A 20,215-nucleotide genomic window follows, 5' to 3' on the forward strand; every position below is an offset into this window, starting at 1 on the left:
TTCTTGTGATTATTTTGTCAATTCTATCATTGATTTATGAATATGTGATAAATGCCATTTGACACGTTAATGTGAGGTGCTCATGCCTACAATTCTATGTTTACTTTGCTGTTTTAGATTGATTCATGAAACCTTGATTGTATGAGCAATGTATGCATATTCTAAAAAAGTAATAAAATGATAATTCTATCTCAAAATTGGTATGGAGCTAAGCTTGTTTGTTTCTAATGATCCCATGTTTATAGCTTGAGATAAAAGAAACTATTTCAGACTTGCTATAGCATGAGAATTAGAAGCTACAAATGCCTTGGGTTTCATATCAAAATTTTAGGTTTATTACCATTTTATTACTATCTTTATGGCATTTTATGCGTTCTTGCCTCTTGCTACTCTTTATGCTTTATTTCACTAACAAGTTTATTTCCATGTTTCATGCATCTCATTTAGCATTCCCTCCACTTTTTAGCCTAGCATTTATTTTTTGCAAGTTTTAATTCATTTGGTAATGTAATTTGTTATCATTGGTTTGTAGCTTGGCAAAGAGGCCATAGAATGTATTTAGGCAATTTTTGTAATATGGACTATGGACACTATGACGCACCGACACGCACACACTCACCTTAGATGTATGCATAGGATTGTATGGTTAGATAAGCGCTTAGGTTTTAAACACTTAGAGAAAATCCATCTTTTTTTCAAAAAAAAAACAATTGAACTTCACTTCAAAAATTTTCATAATAAATATGAAGTCAACACTTCATTTTTTTTCCTTTCTTTTTTCTTAAGAAAAATTCAATTCATCTTAATCATTTAGACTTTCTTTTCAATCACTAATCAAACCTCACTTTTTTGCTAAATCTCATGCTCATGAAGCCTCCCAATCTCCTTCTTCAAAACCATTTTCAAAACTAAAAATCAAACAATTAAAACGAAAAAGCAAGTCTTTTTAGCAAGAACTACGCCGGTTTTGATCCCGTAAAACGGTACGTAGGCAATGAGCCAAAACTCATCCAAGCCGAAATAAAATCAAATTCTACTTCTTCTCACCCCCATTCTTAACTAATCACGCCTTCCTTTTTTACAAATAAGCAATAAAACTAAAGCGTAGAAATAAACTTAGGAAAGCGGTTCTTATGGAATACCATAATCGCTCCGGGTGCCTAACACCTTCCCGTAGCGAAAACGACCCCCGAATCTAGAACTTTTTAAGGGTTTTTCTCCTTTTACCCTTTCCAAGAAAAAAGAGAGATATCAACGGTCGAAAGGTTCAAGTCCAATTAATGGCTTGGCACCCCAAAACCATGATAACAGCTTGGTTTAATTAGGATTATGTCATTCAGACTTATCCAACAATCCCAAGACAAGGAGAAGTCTACTCACTAATGTTCATCGTAGACAAGGAGAAGAAGAGAGAAAGCATAAAAGTAAATAACAAGAAAGTAAAAGAACTTTTATTAGAAAGACAATTGTCACATATTGCATTCCAAGAAAAGATGAATATTTGTGATGGATAGCTACTCTATTTATAGCATACATCCGACTTAAAATCTAAGCAATTACATTACTAGAATGTTCCACAAGAAACTGCGGGCTAAAATAGAGTAGCTTAAAATTTAAGCAAAAGCACCAAAATTGACTCTAGAGGGTGGCACGGCCGTTCCAATGCTAGCACGGGCCGTGCCAAGCTTCTGACTTTGGGGAAACATATTTTTGTCTCTGAATCTTCGTAATTTCGTACTAAATCAGCTCCAAGTCCCTTTCTTTTGCTCCAAGACTCAATCCATCCAATATTCGTTCTTGAAAGATAATAAAATGCAATTTGTAGTAAACTAACTCAAAAAGGAAATAATACTAATATAAAATAAAATAAAATCTATTTAAAACTAAACTAAATAACATATAAAAATAGATATTAAATGACTCATCAAACTCCCCCACACTTGAATCTTTGCTTGTCCTCAAGCAAAATGCATAAACATGGTAGCATAAAACAACATTATCATATGACAATTAAATCAAAGCACATGTCTCCTCAAAGGCTTTTATTTCAAAGAGTACACTAATCCCAAACTCAAGCATTACTTGTAATCCTTTTTCAACTCAACAATCAAGTCTTAAGTAAGTGTGTGTGTGTAGTCCAACCCTTCTCTTGCTCCTGTAAAAGATAGATATAATAAGGAATATGTTCTAATCCTAGTACTAAATCAACCAAGAAAAATTCTTTCTTCATTTCATATAAGAGTTTTTGTGACCTTTTGATCTTTTGCCAATTACATATTTTGGGTACTTTATTTAAGCAACAACACCTTCACGTAGGAGGTTGGAGGGCCTACCCCCTTCCCCAATCTAGATTCAATGGTGCCCCTTAAAACATCATCTTCACGTAGGAAGTCGGAGGGCCTACCCCCTTCCCCAATCTAGATTCAATGATGCCTTTTAAAGTTTCTCAAGATAACATTACCTTCACGTAGGAAGTCGGAGGGCCTACCTCCTTCCCCAATCTAGATTTAATAATGCAACCTTGAAATAAATTTTAGCTTGGCTTTTTATAAACTCCTTTATACTAACTTATACTATTTTTACTTTGAGAATTTTTAAAGGTTAACGTACCACTAAAATTAGAACGCATTTCCTTAGAATACCTATTCATACATTTACTCAAGGGAAGCAACTTGTGCATATCTCATTGGAGGTTTTATTCACTTTAAAACAAGATGTGGGTATATTAGGAGAACTTAAAACACAAGAGTTTACTTTCATGTACAAGAATTAACCAATTAAGAGGAGACAATAAAAAATTTATTTCATGATATTTTTCAATAAAAATAAGCTACTTAACCATGCCTTTCACAATAAAACAGAACAAAAGAATAAAGTTCAAGGGAGTTTGGAAACACTACGACTAAAGACACTTTATTAGGCTCCCCCCACACTTAGGAGAAGCATTGTCCTCAATGATTCAAAATAAGAGAAATAAAGAAGAAGAAGAAGAAGAAGAAGAAGAAGAAGAAGAAGAAGAAGAAGAAGAAGAAGAAGAAGAAGGAGGAGGAGGAGTAAGAGAAGAGAGGAAGAGGAAAGCTCACATTTTTCATTGAGGTCTATAGGGAGGACCTCGGAGGTGAAAATGGTGCATCATATTCCGAAGCATTTGATGCTCGGTGCTTATCCTCTCGACCTCGATGTGCATCCATGCCCATCTTGCATTTTCATTGGTTTCTCCGGCATCATGGTCATGGTGCTCCTCATCATGGTGCAATTGTTCACCTTCCTCTTCTTGGTGCAAATGTGCATCTTCCTCGCCTTCATCATCGTGTTCTTCATGTACCTGTAGATCATCATTAACATACAACAAATTTTCTTCCACCTCGGTGTTAGTCCGAGATGGGTTAGAAAGTATAATCAAAATAGGCACATTGAGTTTGAGTGTGTAGGACATGGGTGGACGGGGCTTAATGAAGTTCATAAAGATAAGGGTCTCTATGTTAACCCTATTGTTTCCCTCAATTTTGTTAATCCCTTGGTCCTCACCAACTCGCAATTGCCTAGCTATGTATGTGATGATACCACCCACAACTATCTCTCCCCTACTATCAGACCTATTACCGACATGGGAAAGGTAATCAAGCAAGTAAAAGCATGTGTTAACGGGGTGGTTGTTAAGCATGGCCCATGACATGAAGAGTTCATCCGTCCTAGTGTTCCCCAATTCGGTCCTACCCCAAATAGTGCAAGTCATTACCCTTTGAAGGTACCTAAGCACCGAGTTGTGAATATTGCTTAGCTTTGTTTGAACGTGTGTTAAATTGCCTAAGGTCGGTGATATGTTCCCAAAAGGTGGCGGGTTGATAGTCCACCGACTTAAGACTTTGATCCCAAGAGTCGTGGATGAACTCCGCGTTACCGAAGCCTATCTCATCACAAAAGTGTTGAAGAGACATCTCGTAATCAATGTTCATAAGCCGGAAAGAGTTCTATGATTAGGGTTATCAAAATTCATCCTATCCTTTGTAAAAACAATTGAACTTAAAAACTCATAGGTGAAATTTTCATAACCCCGCATAGGTCGTAACTTAGCAACCCACCCTAATCGTCCTAGAAATTTAAACACATTGTCTCTAAGGCCTAATGTAACCAAGTCATAATTATCAAGGTACCTGCAAGGATGTAAAAGGTTTAGAGATGAGATTTTTATACCTATCCCTTTGCTTGTTGTCCTTGAATATTATGCCACGATTCTTTGCCGGGACTTGCTTCTTTGGGGGAGGTCCTCTTGAAGATGTTGCCACTTCTTTTGAAAGCCATAGCCTTGACCTTGGTTGGACTTGGTGTGGTTTTGGTGAAGGTTGGGTTTAGTGAATGTTTTTGGTGGAAGAGGTTGGTTTAGTGATGGGGAGAAGGTTTAAGTGAGTTTTAGGGATTGAGTTGTGGAAATTGGTGATGAATTTGTGGGTTTTGGGTGAGGTTAATGTGGGCTATGAATTTGGATGATTTTTGGATTGGGTGGATGAAAGTTGTTTTTGAAAGAAAGGTTGTGGTTGGAATGGTTTTCGTGGTTATGAAGGTTTTAGAGAGAAGATGGAAGGATGAGAGATGTTTGGTTTGGTGAATGAGGGAAGAAAAATGAGGTTTAACATTACCTGGGGTCGGGCACGGCGTGCTGAGCTTGGCACGGGCTGTGCTAAGTTCCTGGGTTTGGCTTGGTTTTCGAGAGGCAAGGTCTGGCACGCCCGTGCCAGTGTGAGCACGGGCCGTGCCAATGTTCTGGGCTCCGGGGCTTCAAAATTTTTCATTTTCTTGAATCGTTCTTGGACAATTGCCTAAAAAATAACCTAAAACAACAAAAAACAAATAAAACAAAAGCAATTAAATGCGTGGGTTGCCTCCCACGAAGCGCTCGTTTAAAGTCATTAGCTTGACGATCAAAGGGTTTCTCTATCCTATACCCAATCTTTCACAAAGGGACAGTGGCATCAAACTGACATTCTCCCCCAAATCACACATTGCTCTTTCTATAATCTCGGATCCTATGACAAATGGTTTGGAAAAACTCTTTGGATCCTTAAGTTTAGATGGCAATTTGTCTTAAATGATTTCAATAAGTTTCCTAAACTGCTCATCTAGTTTGGACTCATCAAACCCTTGTGGAAAAGGAATTTTTGACTCATATTTAGGCTTTTCACTCTCCATCACAACTTTCTCACTTTGTGGCTTTTCACTCTCTACCTCAACTTCATTAGTCTTGGTTTCCACAACGGGGTCCTTTAATTGTTTACCATCCCTAAGTGTAACATCATTCGGTTGACCCTTTGGGTTAGCCTTAGGTTGGCTCGGAAGGATTCCGGAGGTTTGGGAGGGAGATGCTACTTGAGGGATTTGAATCTCTAGAATTTTGTTGTGAGTACAAAGAGAATCTGCTTTTGAGGAAAGCCTATCGAGAGAGTCCTTCAAATTTCTAGCTTGGATTTCAAATACTTTGTTATCTAATACAAGATTTTCTAGCAAAAGTTCCAAGTTGGATCTTTTAGGGACTCCTTGGTTATTTTCAAAACCAGGTGGTGTTGTTTGTTGTCCAAAAAGATTTTGAGGGGTTTGAAAAAATTGATCGTTCCTAAACCCTTGATTATAATGAACATAGTTTACTTGCTCAGGACTTCTAACGACACTACCTAGTTGACCAGTATGACCAAATATTCCATAACAAGGAGGCAAAACAGGGGAAGGAGTCCAAGGATAATAGTTTTGAGTCATGCCGAGATCAGAACAGTTAAGGATAAAAAAAAATAAATAAATAAATAAAAATAAAATAAGGAGAAAGGGAGGGAGAGAGGGAGAGAGAGATATATATAAATAAAAAATAAAAAAATAAAAAAATAAAAAAAGATAAGAAAAGGAAATAAAATGTTATATATATATATATATATATATATATATATATATATATATATTTATATATATATTAGACTAACCACTATTAAAAAGTTAATCAAATTACAATAACTTCCCGGCAGCGGTGCCAAAAACTTGATGGGATAAAACCGCAAGTCCACGGTTCTATTGAAGTAGTAAAATAAGAGTATCGTTCCGACAGGGAGTTATGAATTCAATTATCTTTTAACAATGATTAGAATTAAAGTATAGAAAGTAGAAAGTTGTATTTTTGTATATTTAAAATAAAATTATAATAAAAGATAAAAGCCTTGGGATTATTGGTTCATCCTAACGACAAGCCCTTCTCAAACCAAACTATTAAACTTATAACCTTATGTTAGACCTAACTTCTAAAGACAGTTTCTCTTTTGTTTCTCTAGCAATCAAGCCTATTTCGCTAACTTGATTACTATTAGATTTTGGTCCTAAGTTGCAACCAAGCCTAAAAGTAAACAACAAGAAAGTAAAAGAACTTTTATTAGAAAGACAATTGTCACATATTGCATTCCAAGAAAAGATGAATATTTGTGATGGATAGCTACTCTATTTATAGCATACATTCGACTTAAAATCTAAGCAATTACATTACTAGAATGTTCCATAAGAAACTGCGGGCTAAAATAGAGTAGCTTAAAATCTAAGCAAAAGCAGCAAAAGTGACTCTGGAGGGTGGCACGGCCGTGCCAATGCTAGCACGGCCCGTGCCAAGCTTCTGACTTTGGGGAGACATATTTTTGTCTCTGAATCTTCGTATTTTCGTACTAAATCAGCTCCAAGTCCCTTTCTTTTGCTCCAAGACTCAATCCATCCAATATTCGTTCCTGAAATATAATAAAATGCAATTTGTAGTAAACTAACTCAAAAAGAAAATAATACTAATATAAAATAAAATAATATCTATTTAAAACTAAACTAAATAACATATAAAAATAGATATTAAATGACTCATCACTGTTCCATCCTTTTTTCGTCTTCGAATTTGGCATCGGGATAATGGTGGGCCGAGTTTGTATGGGTTTAGATGTGTGCTCTGGTGGGTTGTGAGTTGAGTGGTGCCTTATTGATCTGTGTCGAGAGTCTGATGGACCGATCAATTATGATTCGAGATCGGAGCTAGTTTTTTTAACGCAAATTCTTTTAGGCTTTTTTGGTGGCTCCTTCGACACATCGGAAGTTGAGTGGTGGGCGAATCTTATCGTTTGTCGCAACAATTCATTGTCGCAACAATCCATTGATGGTGATGGAAAATTGACTATTGTTAATTTTTCGCTGGGTGTTTTAGTGTATTTTTATTTTTATTTTGGTGTATTACTTGGGATCTAATCCCCTATTTATATATAATATATTTTTCCATTAAAAAAAATATATCCTTATTGTTAGGACTTTTTGTTGAGCTAAGGGGACCATGGGACTATAGGTCCCAAGCGGTTTCTCAGGCGTTCGGATCCTCTCCATTTCCCAAGGAAATGTGGATCGACATTTCGTTGCATTGCGGAACGATATGTGGCGTAAGTTGTAACCAACGGCAGAGATTTATTCTTTCTTTAAAACCAATTAAATTAATCTATACCTATTAATAAAGGCAATACTTTTCTTTTGGTGTAGCCTTTTTTTTAAAATATTAAAATGCCCCTTTTAATTATGGTTTTCTATACCTTTAACTTCTCACCACACACTCAATCAGTTTAATTCAAGTTACTTCCCATTAGGGTTGGGAATAAGTCAGGCCGGCCTACAAGGGCCTATGGCCTGGCCTGGTCTGGCCTGTTTATTAAAAATGCTCGGCTTAGGCTTTTTAAAAAGCCTATTTAAGTAAATAGGTCAGGCTTAGGCTATCAAAAAAGCTTATGAAGCCTAATAGGCCGGCCTATTTATGCATGTTAGGCTTCATAGTGAACTTTTTAAATAACTTTAAAGCTTTATAGTGAAATAGGCTTTTAAGGTCTTATAGTAGTGATAAAATGGAATGTTTAGGGACTTTAATAGTAAGTAGGTCTGTAAATAGGCTTTCAGGCCAGACCAAAAAAAATAGGCCTATGAAAGGCCATAGGCCTGCAAAAAATTTCGTAGGCCAGACTCAGGCATACCAAAGCCTGGCCTGGCCTATTCCCAACCCTACTTCCCATTAATTTCTCATCTCACACGTCCTCTACAAACATTCATTAATTCTACCATTTTTTTTCCATTAACATGTTCTTTCCATTTATATTCTTGATCTTCCACACGCGTTCTCACTCAAATTAGTGATGAGTCAATAATGAGTTATTTTAATATAATATTTAAGTCCGTTTTATTTATATTTAATTGGCTTTTATTCTTTATTTCATTTTGGTTTTTACTACTTTTGCTTATATGTTTTCATCTTCCACATTTTTGTGGTGGTGATGGTGACTAAGCTGTAGGGATAAACATAATACTTTAGCAGTTTCTACTCTTTCTCTTAATCAATTGATCGGTTTCATTGAAGCAAAAAACATTGAGCGACTTCATTATTTTTTTGTCAAGAAATAAAAATCAGACGAGGAGAGCAGGGAGATGACAATTGCAATGCAATTTATCATTTTTGCAACTTTTTAAATGCAAGTCTTATTTTCAATTTCATTGAATCAATGATCATGGTTCAAGGTTGCCTTTTCTTCTTTCAGGGGCAGTTTTGGATGAAGAGTAGACGGTGGAGGAGGTGTCGAGAGGGGAAGAGGTGAAATGGGTCTTAAAGTTTGAAGGCAAATGTTGATTATTTATTTATTTATTTATTAGAAAATGAACAAAGTTAATTAAGATGAAGTCGTTTTGGTCATTGGAATCATGTACTACCTAGGACAATGAAGTGGTGCAATGGAAATATATTTAGCATTAATGGGCAACAACTATTACTTGCGTTGGAAACAAACAATATGGTGGGAGGCAACAATTCAAAATCAATGGTTAGATGTTTTGATTGAAATCAATGGTCAACATTAATTGGTGCCTAAATCATTAGGTTTAGGGTTGGAGTGTTTGCTAGGATTAGATATAGAGATACTAGACGTCTACCCGTGCTGCCGCACGGGTCAGATAAAGTTAAAAATATAACTTGAAACAATATAAAATTGTCAATGTGGTGATTGTTTGATTTTGCTAAAATGCACTTGAATTGATGAATACATGTTAGTACATATCAGTAATATTTGGTTGACTACGCCACTGTTTTTCTAATGTAACTCATTGTGGAAGATCCATAATTAAATATAATAACCTCGGTAACCTGCAGCGGCAATTAATAATCCTAAAGATGTGTATGTGACAATATAGCATAAGAACTAAGAATCACAATTTAATTCCATATAGTTGGAATACCATTATAAAACGATTTGGAGGAAATATAATTGATGTGAAAGCAAGGTGAATTAACATTGAAGATAATAGAATTAGTTAAATTAGTAATTGTTTACCAACGAAATTACAAAGACCGAATCATCAAATAATGCAGTAATAGTCCAATCCATATAAAATTGCAACATATATAGTAAGTTCATCAGTATACATAAAAGCAACTTAAAACTTGCCACTAAATCCACGAAGTCGTGGACAATTGTGAACACGCAACGGCCGACGAAATTGTCATTTAAAAAATATGAAAAAGATAGCAAAAAGTTAAATAGGGTGAACAGTTTTTCAATTGAAATGGATTGAAAAACCCAGCATTAAGTTATCACCAAAAAGTACCTTGCAAAGCTATGAAAAAAATGCAATCAATTTTCACCTGCAAACAAATGATTTAAATGTGATTAGTGGTTATGGTGTCTACATGAGCACAACTAAATAATCATTTATATGCTTTATTATAATATTTCAGTATTTACCTTGAACTCAACATTAACTTGACATATGTGTATAAGAGAAGGGGTAAAATGGGAAGCAAAGAGGAGAAATAATGCCCTGGACAAAACCACAAACAACCTAATATATCAGCTGCAAGTGTGAGAGAAAAAAAAGAATGTTAATTTCTATTACTTATTAGATTAGCAGCTACCTGTTCATGTGTAAAGTTATCGTCTGGTTCATCATTACAAATTGCGAAAGACTTCCTTATACACCACATTTGATGTAGTGCTCATACAATTGCCATCTTCATCTGTGCATAATATCTTCAATCCTTTTCTTGATGTAACTCTTGACACCGCAACATATAGTTGTCCGTGGGAAAAAACCGGTTGAGGAAGGTATACTCCAACTTCTTTCAATGATTGCCCTTGACTTTTGTTGATCGTCATTGCAAATGAAACCGATATAGGGAACTGTCGACGCTGAAACTTAAATGGAATTCTTGTATCCGATGGACTCAACGACAATCTCGGTATATAAACTATATCTCCAATGTTGCTGCCTGTTATTACCTTGCCCTCAAGCACATATCTGCCCATCTTCGTTATTATTAATCGAGTACCGTTGCATAGACCAGCCGTAGCGTCTAAATTGCGTAGAAGCATGACAGGAACGCCAACCTTCAATTTTATCTTGTGGTTAGGGATACCTGAGGCATTAATTGTGTTCAAAAACTCAGGTGTGTGTATGTCATCCGGCCTGGTAGCTGATGCATTTTTACCAAGGGGACTATCGCAACTCAAATAGGTTTTTTCTTCTCTAGGTATAAGAGACATTACATACTCATTTATTTCTTCAACCGTGACATTTTTTGGAGTTAGTATAGCTCTATTTTGGAAAAACGAATGATCATACATGTTATCTAGCAACGATGGATAAATGTGATCAACAATGGCAGCAATATGATCTCCTGAACTATGTATAAGTAGGTCTTCTGGAATTTGTATCTGAATATTTTCATCGTTCTCTTCTCCAATAGTACCATCTCCGATGCCTAAAACCCACTCACTAAACTCTTTCCTCTCTTGAATATCAGAATTTGAAGAACCATGTAAAAGGCGCATGTTGGTTGACAATGTTAACACCTCGCAGAAACGCCACAAATGTGAAGAATTTATTGATGAGTTACACACCTCTTGTCTATTGGCTTTCGCTATCACTGGAAGAACTTGTCTGAAATCACCACCTAGCACGACAACTTTGCCACCGAACGGGATATCCGTCCTTCCATTATTTTGAACACGAAGAATATCCCTCAAACTTCGGTCAAGTGCTTCAAAACAGTGTTTATGCATCATTGGCGCTTCATCCCAAATAATTAGGCTTGCCTTACATATCAACTCAGCCAACGGGCTTTTAGGATGTATGCCGCAAGTTGAAATTTCATCAACGATTATAGGAATACCAAACCTAGAATGTGCTGTTCTTCCTCCAGGTATAAGTAGGGTTGCGATACCGCTGGACGCAACTGTCAATACAATTTCTTTCCTTGACCGAATGGCAGATGACAATGCTCTCCATATAAATGTTTTTCCGGTACCGCCGTAACCGTATAGGAAGAAAATTGCAGGCTGTTTGGCATCAACCCTCGCCATTATTTTGTCATACACCTGTTTTTGTTCAAATGTCATTGTGGACATTAACCGCTCGTTCTCTTGTTCAAGAATATGTTGGTTATAATTCATCTCGTCATATATCAACCTATTACGTGACTCATGGATAAGGGACACATCAGTCACAGGCATAGTTGGGTAATCATCCTTCATTTTCTTGCCGTGACTCTGCAACAATCTCTCGATCTCTGCAAGCGTATAGCTTTTTAATTGATCGTCGTCCAATACTAAATCTGCATGTAATAGATAATATAGAAAATGGTCATAGAGTTTTCTTATAACATAATGTCACCCTACTGACATCAGTTGGTCCATAACATAAAATAAGGGAAAAAACAATAATAATAATTCAATAATAAATGTGTTTACCTGGCACACGCAATGCCAATCTTTGACGATGCAACATATCATCACTCAAATGCAGCCAAGTCTTCTCCCAAACAACTTCTGGTCGAGAAAATTGGTTTGATACTAACAACATGACAAATAGACGACGCATATATTCGGCAGTCCCCCAAAAAGATACTTGGTTGATAGCATTTATGAATTCATTGTCATCGTCTAACAGGCCCAAAGCAAAGCATGCCTCCTTGAAACTGTTGTATTTAACTCCTCCAACTGTTTTGATATCATCGTAAGAAACAGGACCTTTTACATAATTCAGCAGGGTCCTTAGATAAAATTTCTCACCGCTTCCAGGCGGCACAAAATGAATTCGACCAATAGAAAGCCCTCGTTGCCTTGGTGTCCATCTATGCTCTGTTTGCTTCCAAACAAACTTTAATGGAAACTCGCCATATGTTAGATCCTTAGCCTCGGGATACTTTTGGTTGCCTCCATCCATGCACGAAACTTAGTGTCACGAATGTGTGGTTTTTTTACTACATTTTCCAAGTCCTCATGATCTTCGAAAACAACTGGTTCCTCGCCTTCCAAGTGGAAATTTAAGCGCTCAACCGATGGTTCTCTATAATTAATATCAAAGGAAAAAATCCGCCACACCGCTTCACATGCCGAGAGGTACCTACAATCGTAGTACATCTTTATTTCGTCGTAACATTCATTACCGCCTTGGTAAAATGTTGCAGTTACCCGATCGTGTCCTTTGTTAACGTACTTGAACAGATATTTTATAGACCGGGACTGATTACACCATTCAACGTTTATATGTGCATTATACTTTAACAGTAATTTACGGTTGTAGGGCACAACATATCTGTTATCTACAAAAGATTCACCTTTCTTTAATGATACACCATTGTTCCTTCTTCTATACACAGGGTAACCGTCTGAATCAATCACCGTTATGTCAACAAATTTTTTCGGGAAATATTTAGTGCACTTACCATTCAGCATACATGGCGAATTATTATTCTGCTTTCCGCAAGGTCCATGTATCATGAGAGATGTAACAATGCTATAGAGTTGAGGATCCTGGTCTTTATTAGGGATCTCTGCCGATATAATCTTATCAATGTTGTTAGGATGAAGAATCCGAAATTCTGGCCGTAGAAAAACCAAGATGTGAGCGTGCGGGAGACCTCGTTTTTGGAACTCAATAGTATAAATGACTGAAAAGGACAAAAATAAATGTGATCAGGTATATATTAATCATATAAATAAATAGAACATTTTAAAATGCAATAACAATTAACATTGTGAGTTCCATTAAAAAAATGTGATTTTTTTTTTGTGGTAACATCTTTTCTCGGATGTTGAATTGTGATTACATTCAAAATATAGAAGATATATGATATTTGTACTACAAAAACGCAAAACCACATTAAAAAAAAAAAAATTACCTGCTTTAACCTTCCCAAAAATTTTGCCCTTTTTAATCTCCTTTATTAGATGATCAAGCTTTATTTTGAAAATACGACTGACTAAATCTGGTCGATCCTCTGGCTTGAGATTATGTTTCTTTAGAAAATCAACTAACTCCGTCCACTTATGGTTACATGTGAAAGTTATAAACAAATCAGGATAGCCCACCCATCCACATATTGCCATGGCATCCTGGTAATTTTGTATCATATATCGTGCCCCTCCGACAAACGAAGAAGGCAACACCACTCGCTTTCCTGCACTGGCCGGATCTGTTTCTCCTCTAAGAACTGCTTCTCTCAAACCCTTGTACATGTCAGCTCTGACTTCTTTCTGATGATCTCTGTACCACTTTAATCGCCATGACTCTATCATACTATACCCGTCACAACAAAACTGTTGCAACAAACGTCTAGAAAACAACAATTGTGAATGTTGAATATCTCTCTGCTGGATCTTATATGCGAACCACTCTTTCATTGAAACGTATGTTCGATTAATAGGCTTCTTCTTAGGTCTGTCGCTAAACCTGATATCCCTACGAAAACCATCTTCACCTCTTGAAAATATCAAAGGATACTGCAATGGCAAGTAAGATGTTTCAAATACTGATATACGCTTAAGCAAACCTGATCGTTCTTCGACCACAACGTCTCGTTCGAAATCAGCGGCATCGTAATCCCCAACAACCAAAGCTGCCACCTCGGAAGCGGTGGGCAAATTGTAACGTCTACCATCGTAACCCCTCTTGCCGAGAATTCGCAGCTTTATGGTCGGAGCATTGTTTTCCAATAACTTATCACGGACCATCCTATAAGATTGGACATATGAATTTGATCGGTCGAGGATATGTCGTATCTCTTTGACTAAATCTCTTTTTAATGAGTTTTTATCATCTTCCATGCTGCATTAAAATAACGAAAATGTTAGTAGGAGCAAAATAAAATATAACAATGTCTTGTAGCATGACAAACACGTGTTAACCAAACATAAAATCCTGTAGTAAGTTACCTAACACACGACATTCTATTCTGAATCTCATTATCTGTATCGTAGATATACAGCTGAGCAAACTTTGGTTGGTCACCGTCTTTTGGGAGCAAACTTCCGATACGGTGGTAGTTCTCTCCATTTAGGACGAATACAGGCGGAGCTTTACCATTATTCCTTGTTGTATCTATAGTCCCCCCCATAGAAGTAAATGCAAACATGGAATTGAATGATCGTATATTTTCTAGGAAAAACTTGCTTTTTCTGTCATTGTTATGATATAAATCATACAGTGGTTGAGGCAGTCTTTTAAACGGTGCAATTTCTATCCTTCCCTGCATACAGCACATTGTAAACTCCGGATTTGATGTATCACGTTGCTTGTTTACCCTCTCTTCGTACCACATTAATGCCCCACAAAATTCGCATGTAAAACGCGGCTCTCCAATTTGAAAGTACACTACAAATGGTACAGCAACTTTTAATAGAATGATAACAAAACAATGTCAAATTTATAGAGGTCCCCTTGGAAAGAATAAGCTTGTACTAATGAACAACTCTATATAATGTGTTTCCCAATTACACTTACATGTATCGTCTGCATCAGCTTCTGCATCCATGATGTCGACATCATCCGCTGGTTAAACATTCATTAAGTTATTATTCGTTAGTAGTAATTCGTTAGAAGTCCTGCCATTGAGAATAGCAAACAATATAGAGAAAATACCAATATCATTGAAAGGGATGTCGTCGCGTTCATAGTTCTCATCGCAGTCTTCGTCACAATCTTGATTCCCATATTCATTGAAATCACGATTAAAAGCTATGGATGTGCTTCCTAGATATTTGTCTGTGATAGAAATGGTTATATTGGAAACAAAAATGTCAGAACAAAATTCACAAAAAGTATGCTATAAACACTTCGATAATAAGGTAGTTTAACTTATTAAATTTGAGGTTGAAGGTGTAAATTAATTACCACAATCATTGTCAGGTATCTCAAATATTTTGCCATTCTCATTGCATTTTGTTTCCATTGGATGTATTCCAAAGTTGTTGATTGTATCCTGTAGGGAAACTGCTATATGAAAAAAATGTGCATCAGAGTAATTTCAACGCCTAAACCAATGTACTCTATAAGAAGTAATCTGTTTATTATCCAATATGTTGGATATTAACTGAAAGATGATTCTCAGATATTGACATGTAACCATACCGTGTGTGTTGTTTGGAACATCAGGATCTTCCCCATTTTCGCTGCATTCCATCTGGAGTATTTCTTTTTTCTTTTGTGCTCCATAAATATCATTAGATACATTTGAACTTGGTAAATGCCTGAGTGTGTATTTTCCAGATTTGACAGGTGCTAGTCTTCGAATTGTAGATTGTCCCATCAAATGTGGTTTATTAGATGAAGCAACAACTGTAATCGATAGGAGAAAAGATTTCACATTACAAATTAGCTCTTACACACGCATAATAATAAAGCAAAGAGTTCAGAATGATCACCGTTAGTAATGTCAGACAATGGATTATTGAGAACCTTTTGCCTTTTCTTAGGCACCAATTCGCCAGCATCTCTTTCAGACATGATTGCAGAGTCATATGTTGTTGAGGTCATTCAATGGGAAGTAATATCAGGTTAAATGGTAAATATGTATAAACCAGAAGTTTTACTGCATAATTCAACTGGAAAGATTATAGCAGATTTGTCCCAATGTATTGAGAAACGCAAAAGACAACATGAAAAAAGGCATAATCTGGTTGATTTTGCTTGTAATTGATAACCACAACAATAAATGACAGGTTGGCAGTGGGAAACTCAATAGACGCCTAATTATCTAATAACAATGATGTTATTTTCTATGGTAAAAACTCAAGAGTCTGCTTCATAATGCTTGCACATGACATCATAGACCAATCCGGTATTTATTTATTTTGTAGAAATCATAACAAATTAGACCTTAAAAAAAGGAAGAGCATGCATCTTCAATTCTAATTAGTCGTGGAAATTATATGGTTACCATATATATTGTTTTGTTTTTTCTTCCTTAAAAAAATATAAAATTGTGAATGCCCGTGGTCAATCAATTGTGTAGCCCATAAAATTAGGAAACAATATATTAAATTGTTATTTTATTGAAAGTATAACAAATTAGACCTTAAAAAAAGGAAGAGCATGCTTCTTAGTTCTAATTATTAGTGGAAATTAACTATTTTTTTTTTTTTTGAGCAAGGTAACTAATTGTTGTGAACCGCCTAATTAGCATAAAAGCATGCATACGTACATTCATTTTTTGACTCCCCAATTAGTGATAATTTTTTATTTTTAAGAGGACTCCCCAATTAGTTCTATATTAATTGAAGGATTATTTTTATATATTGACATTTAGTGAATTTGGTAACAAAAAAAAAAATTAAACACTAAAAATGGTAATCAATTTATGCACCACTGTAATTACGTCCAAAATTTTCCATGTTTATTCCTATTTTTATGGTATTATGGTATAATTGGTTGTATTTTGACTTAAATAATAATTTCAGATTTTGACTTAAACAAAGTTTAAAGCAACCATATCAATTGTTTTTCTTTGCTACTTATTTGCACGGGTAGACTCAAAGAAAATATAAAGAATTTTAATTTTATTGGGTAAGATTGCTCAACTGATTTAAAACAAAAATACATACTACTTCGTCCAACATTTTTATTCTCTCGGTTTTTAAGCTACTAATCAGTTACGATTCCATGTGCAACATTATTTGAAAATTATAGAGCATAGGTAAATTACGATTCCATGTACTCATAGGACTTCTATAATTTTCATTCTCTTAATACTTCATATATGTTCCCCTAGGACTTAACATACAGACAAAGGTTTCAATTATAGAAGCATGGCATACATAGCAGAATCTCATATAGCAAAGTGCTAAAGAAACGTAAAACTGAATAACCTGGTTTGATTTAAGTACATAAACATATGAGTTGTTGCATTGGCATCACTCACAAAAATCAAAGTTGAAGGCAACAATTACCTTCAAACATAATCAGAAGCTAAATGGAAATAAAAATGTGACAGACATAATTGAAATGCGATATTTGAATAGATCCACAACAAACCAAATTCATAAAACATAAAGATAAAAAGGCCATATATGGCACCAGTACTTGATTCGAACAACATGAGACTTAAAAAAGGGAATTGAGCAAAAAGAAACTAATTAAATTAAATTGATCCAGAATGACGACAAAATCTGGATTCAATTAAACAGTACATAATCAGTTAAACTGTCACGTTCCTCATCAAGCCGCTTTCTCAATCTTAACACTTTTGAGCTTACGTGGTTTGTTGATTGACCTTTCTCCAAGAATATCAATTCCCACCTCAACAGATACATCAGCATCAGCAGATCTTTTTTCTCCAGACTTGCTACATGGTGTTTTCTCACATTCTTTCTGGTCTAGCTCAGTTTTGTTTGAGTCACCACCTTCAATCATCTTAACCTGTTTGCTCAAAACATTAAGAGATTCATTGATGAGTTAATCGTCACTATGCAAAAAAGAAGGACCATGATAAAAAACACAGCATGGGTTAAGAGTGTATACATTTTCGGACAGAACAGCAGCCTGGGTTAATGCAACATCTTCACCGCAATCTTCATCATCATCAATGGTTATCTGCACTTGAACAATGCTATGAGAAATACAGGTTTACCAATAAAACACATTAAAAGGGAAATTTCTTTTTTATAGAAAGAAAGTATACCTTGAGATTATGACGCTTAGAAAACTGGCTTATTAGATCAGGATCATCTGTTGTCCTCTTCACACCATAATTACGCCAGCTATGTATTTAACGAGTTGAAGAAATAATTACTTACTACTTACCTAGGAACAGCATTCCTGCTCTGGTTACACCTTGGGCAAAACATTCTTCCAGCAATAATTTTGATCCTACCAGCACATTTAGTACATGCATCATAATACCAGCTATATTCTGCTTCAATATCAATTATAGAGGCAAGCACTATTACCACACATTGCTGCTCACAAACAATAAAACAGCCAATGAATTATACAGAGTAAACAATCAGAATTGTGTATTTATAGATGGTGGAAATTAAAATAAATAAGCAGATTGTGTATTATACATAAGACGACTCGATTAAGTCCTCGATAGTCATCATTCTTGACTGAAGCATATCTTCAGCTAATGGAACAATCATTGATCCGGTAATTTGACTTACACCCTGTGTAACCTCAACATCAGCACCATCAATCCTGATAATTCACAAATAAAGTATAAATGCACATACAATTTGCAGTGATGATTAAATTGATAAATATTTTACATCAACAATATTAGATCCTTACTTAGAAAGAAATTCTTTAACAACAGGATGATCATCATCCAAAATTAGTTTCGTTCCATAAAAAGCATTTGAAATACCCATTGTGGTATAATATTTTTTAAGCTTGCATAAATGGATTACAACAATGACTGGAGAATTCGGATCATGGACGGTGAGATATGCATCCATCCTAATAGCGTAGGTGTCCCACAAAGAACAGTGGATCCTATTGCCCCTGAATGTTTGACATATACATTTGTTTATATATTTAGGAGCGCATTTAATCTATGAAACAAAATTTAAGTGTGAAAATATATATTAGAAATGGACATAGATATATACACTTACTCAGGATCCTCCAAAGTTATGTCAAGTACCATGGATTTTTTTCCAAGAACTTCCTTCTCCTTCAAGGAATCTCTCTCCACCACACGTCCTATGACATCTGAACATAAGCATTAGAGCATTAGATAAACAGTCAAAGGTAAAGATACATACACTTTTTTTTATCATATGTAGGGAGGCCATATTTCCCTACCAACATGTCTATCTTCCTTGGTTGATTCAAGTATCTCCTTGAAAGGCACAAATTCAAAATGGTACGCAGGTATTGTGTTGCAATCAATCTTTGTGAATTTTGTTTGATCTATCATATTCAATTTCCACCTGTGGCCAGTGCATCTATACCTAATCTCATTGTGAGCAACCAACACATTCTGAATCTCATATGCTTCCCCATCTTGAACCAATGATCGTATCTTAGGAATGAGGGTTTTCTTGGCGGTTGCTTGAATCTTTCCAAGCTGCATGTTTCAACAAACAATAAGTTACATGCCCAAATTAATTTTTATACGAATTTCTATTGTAGATATAAATTTTTCATCATAGTTTACCTTTTCATCAATTAGAAGCAAATGAATGAAGTTGTCCTCAGTTGGCCTTGAAAAATCTGGAACCGTCCAAAGGTTGATAACACGCACATGAAGCTTGATGTTAATTTTTCCAGCAACAATTGAGGATACCGGAGTGATGATAGGAGCCATTGTTAAACAGTCTGTCAAACTTGAGATTAGAAACTGCTACTTTGTAATTGTAAAAGTAATACGTGTATGTCAAAGAAAGGAATGAATCCTTTATATATAGAAAATGCAAGCACTGGAAACAACACACTACATTTAATGCGACCTTAAAACTTCTCATAGATTATCCCCATTCCACACAAAACAGTTAATGTAAAATAGGCACAGATACACAGGAAAGAAATTTTTTTGCACGACATCCAAAATTATTGTTGTGGCTTATGATATCCTCAATGCTTTCCATAATAAATATTGTCTGCATTTACATTTTCATGATCACGTTTAAAACAATTTGTGTTGGAAACAGTTTGAATGAGTACTAACTCTGCCTGCTGAATAGAAAAGATTATTGTTGTGGCTTATGATATCCTCAATGCTTTCCATAATAAATATTGGCTGCATATACATTTTCATGATCACGTTTAAAACAATTTGTGTTGAAAACAGTTTGAATGAGCACTAACTCTGCCTACTGCATAGGAAAGATTAATTTCGCAATTTTTTTTTTTAAGGAAGAAAAAACAAAACAATATATATGGTAATGGTAATCATTTAATTTCTTGACCA

At 35.4% G+C, this 20,215-nt stretch overlaps 1 protein-coding gene and 1 long non-coding RNA gene across 2 annotated transcripts; both read right to left on the reverse strand.

Moving 5' to 3' along the window:
• Positions 1 to 9,974: 9,974 nt before the first annotated feature.
• Positions 9,975 to 12,249, reverse strand: LOC112420143 (ATP-dependent DNA helicase pif1-like). Its single transcript, XM_039831974.1, has 2 exons — positions 11,775 to 12,249; positions 9,975 to 11,638 (listed from the first exon to the last, which is right to left on the reverse strand). The coding sequence occupies exons 1-2, from the start codon at positions 12,247 to 12,249 to the stop codon at positions 9,975 to 9,977; spliced, it is 2,139 nt and encodes a 712-aa protein (XP_039687908.1).
• A 2,565-nt stretch (positions 12,250 to 14,814) lies between these two features.
• On the reverse strand, positions 14,815 to 15,240 carry LOC120579440 (uncharacterized). The gene is made up of 3 exons (XR_005645270.1): positions 15,199 to 15,240; positions 14,947 to 15,069; positions 14,815 to 14,856 (listed from the first exon to the last, which is right to left on the reverse strand). It is a non-coding gene; the product is annotated as an uncharacterized lncRNA (long non-coding RNA).
• Positions 15,241 to 20,215: the final 4,975 nt, after the last annotated feature.

This window comes from Medicago truncatula, chromosome 3 (assembly GCF_003473485.1).
Source record: "Medicago truncatula cultivar Jemalong A17 chromosome 3, MtrunA17r5.0-ANR, whole genome shotgun sequence".
NCBI classification, from domain to species: Eukaryota; Viridiplantae; Streptophyta; class Magnoliopsida; order Fabales; family Fabaceae; genus Medicago; species Medicago truncatula.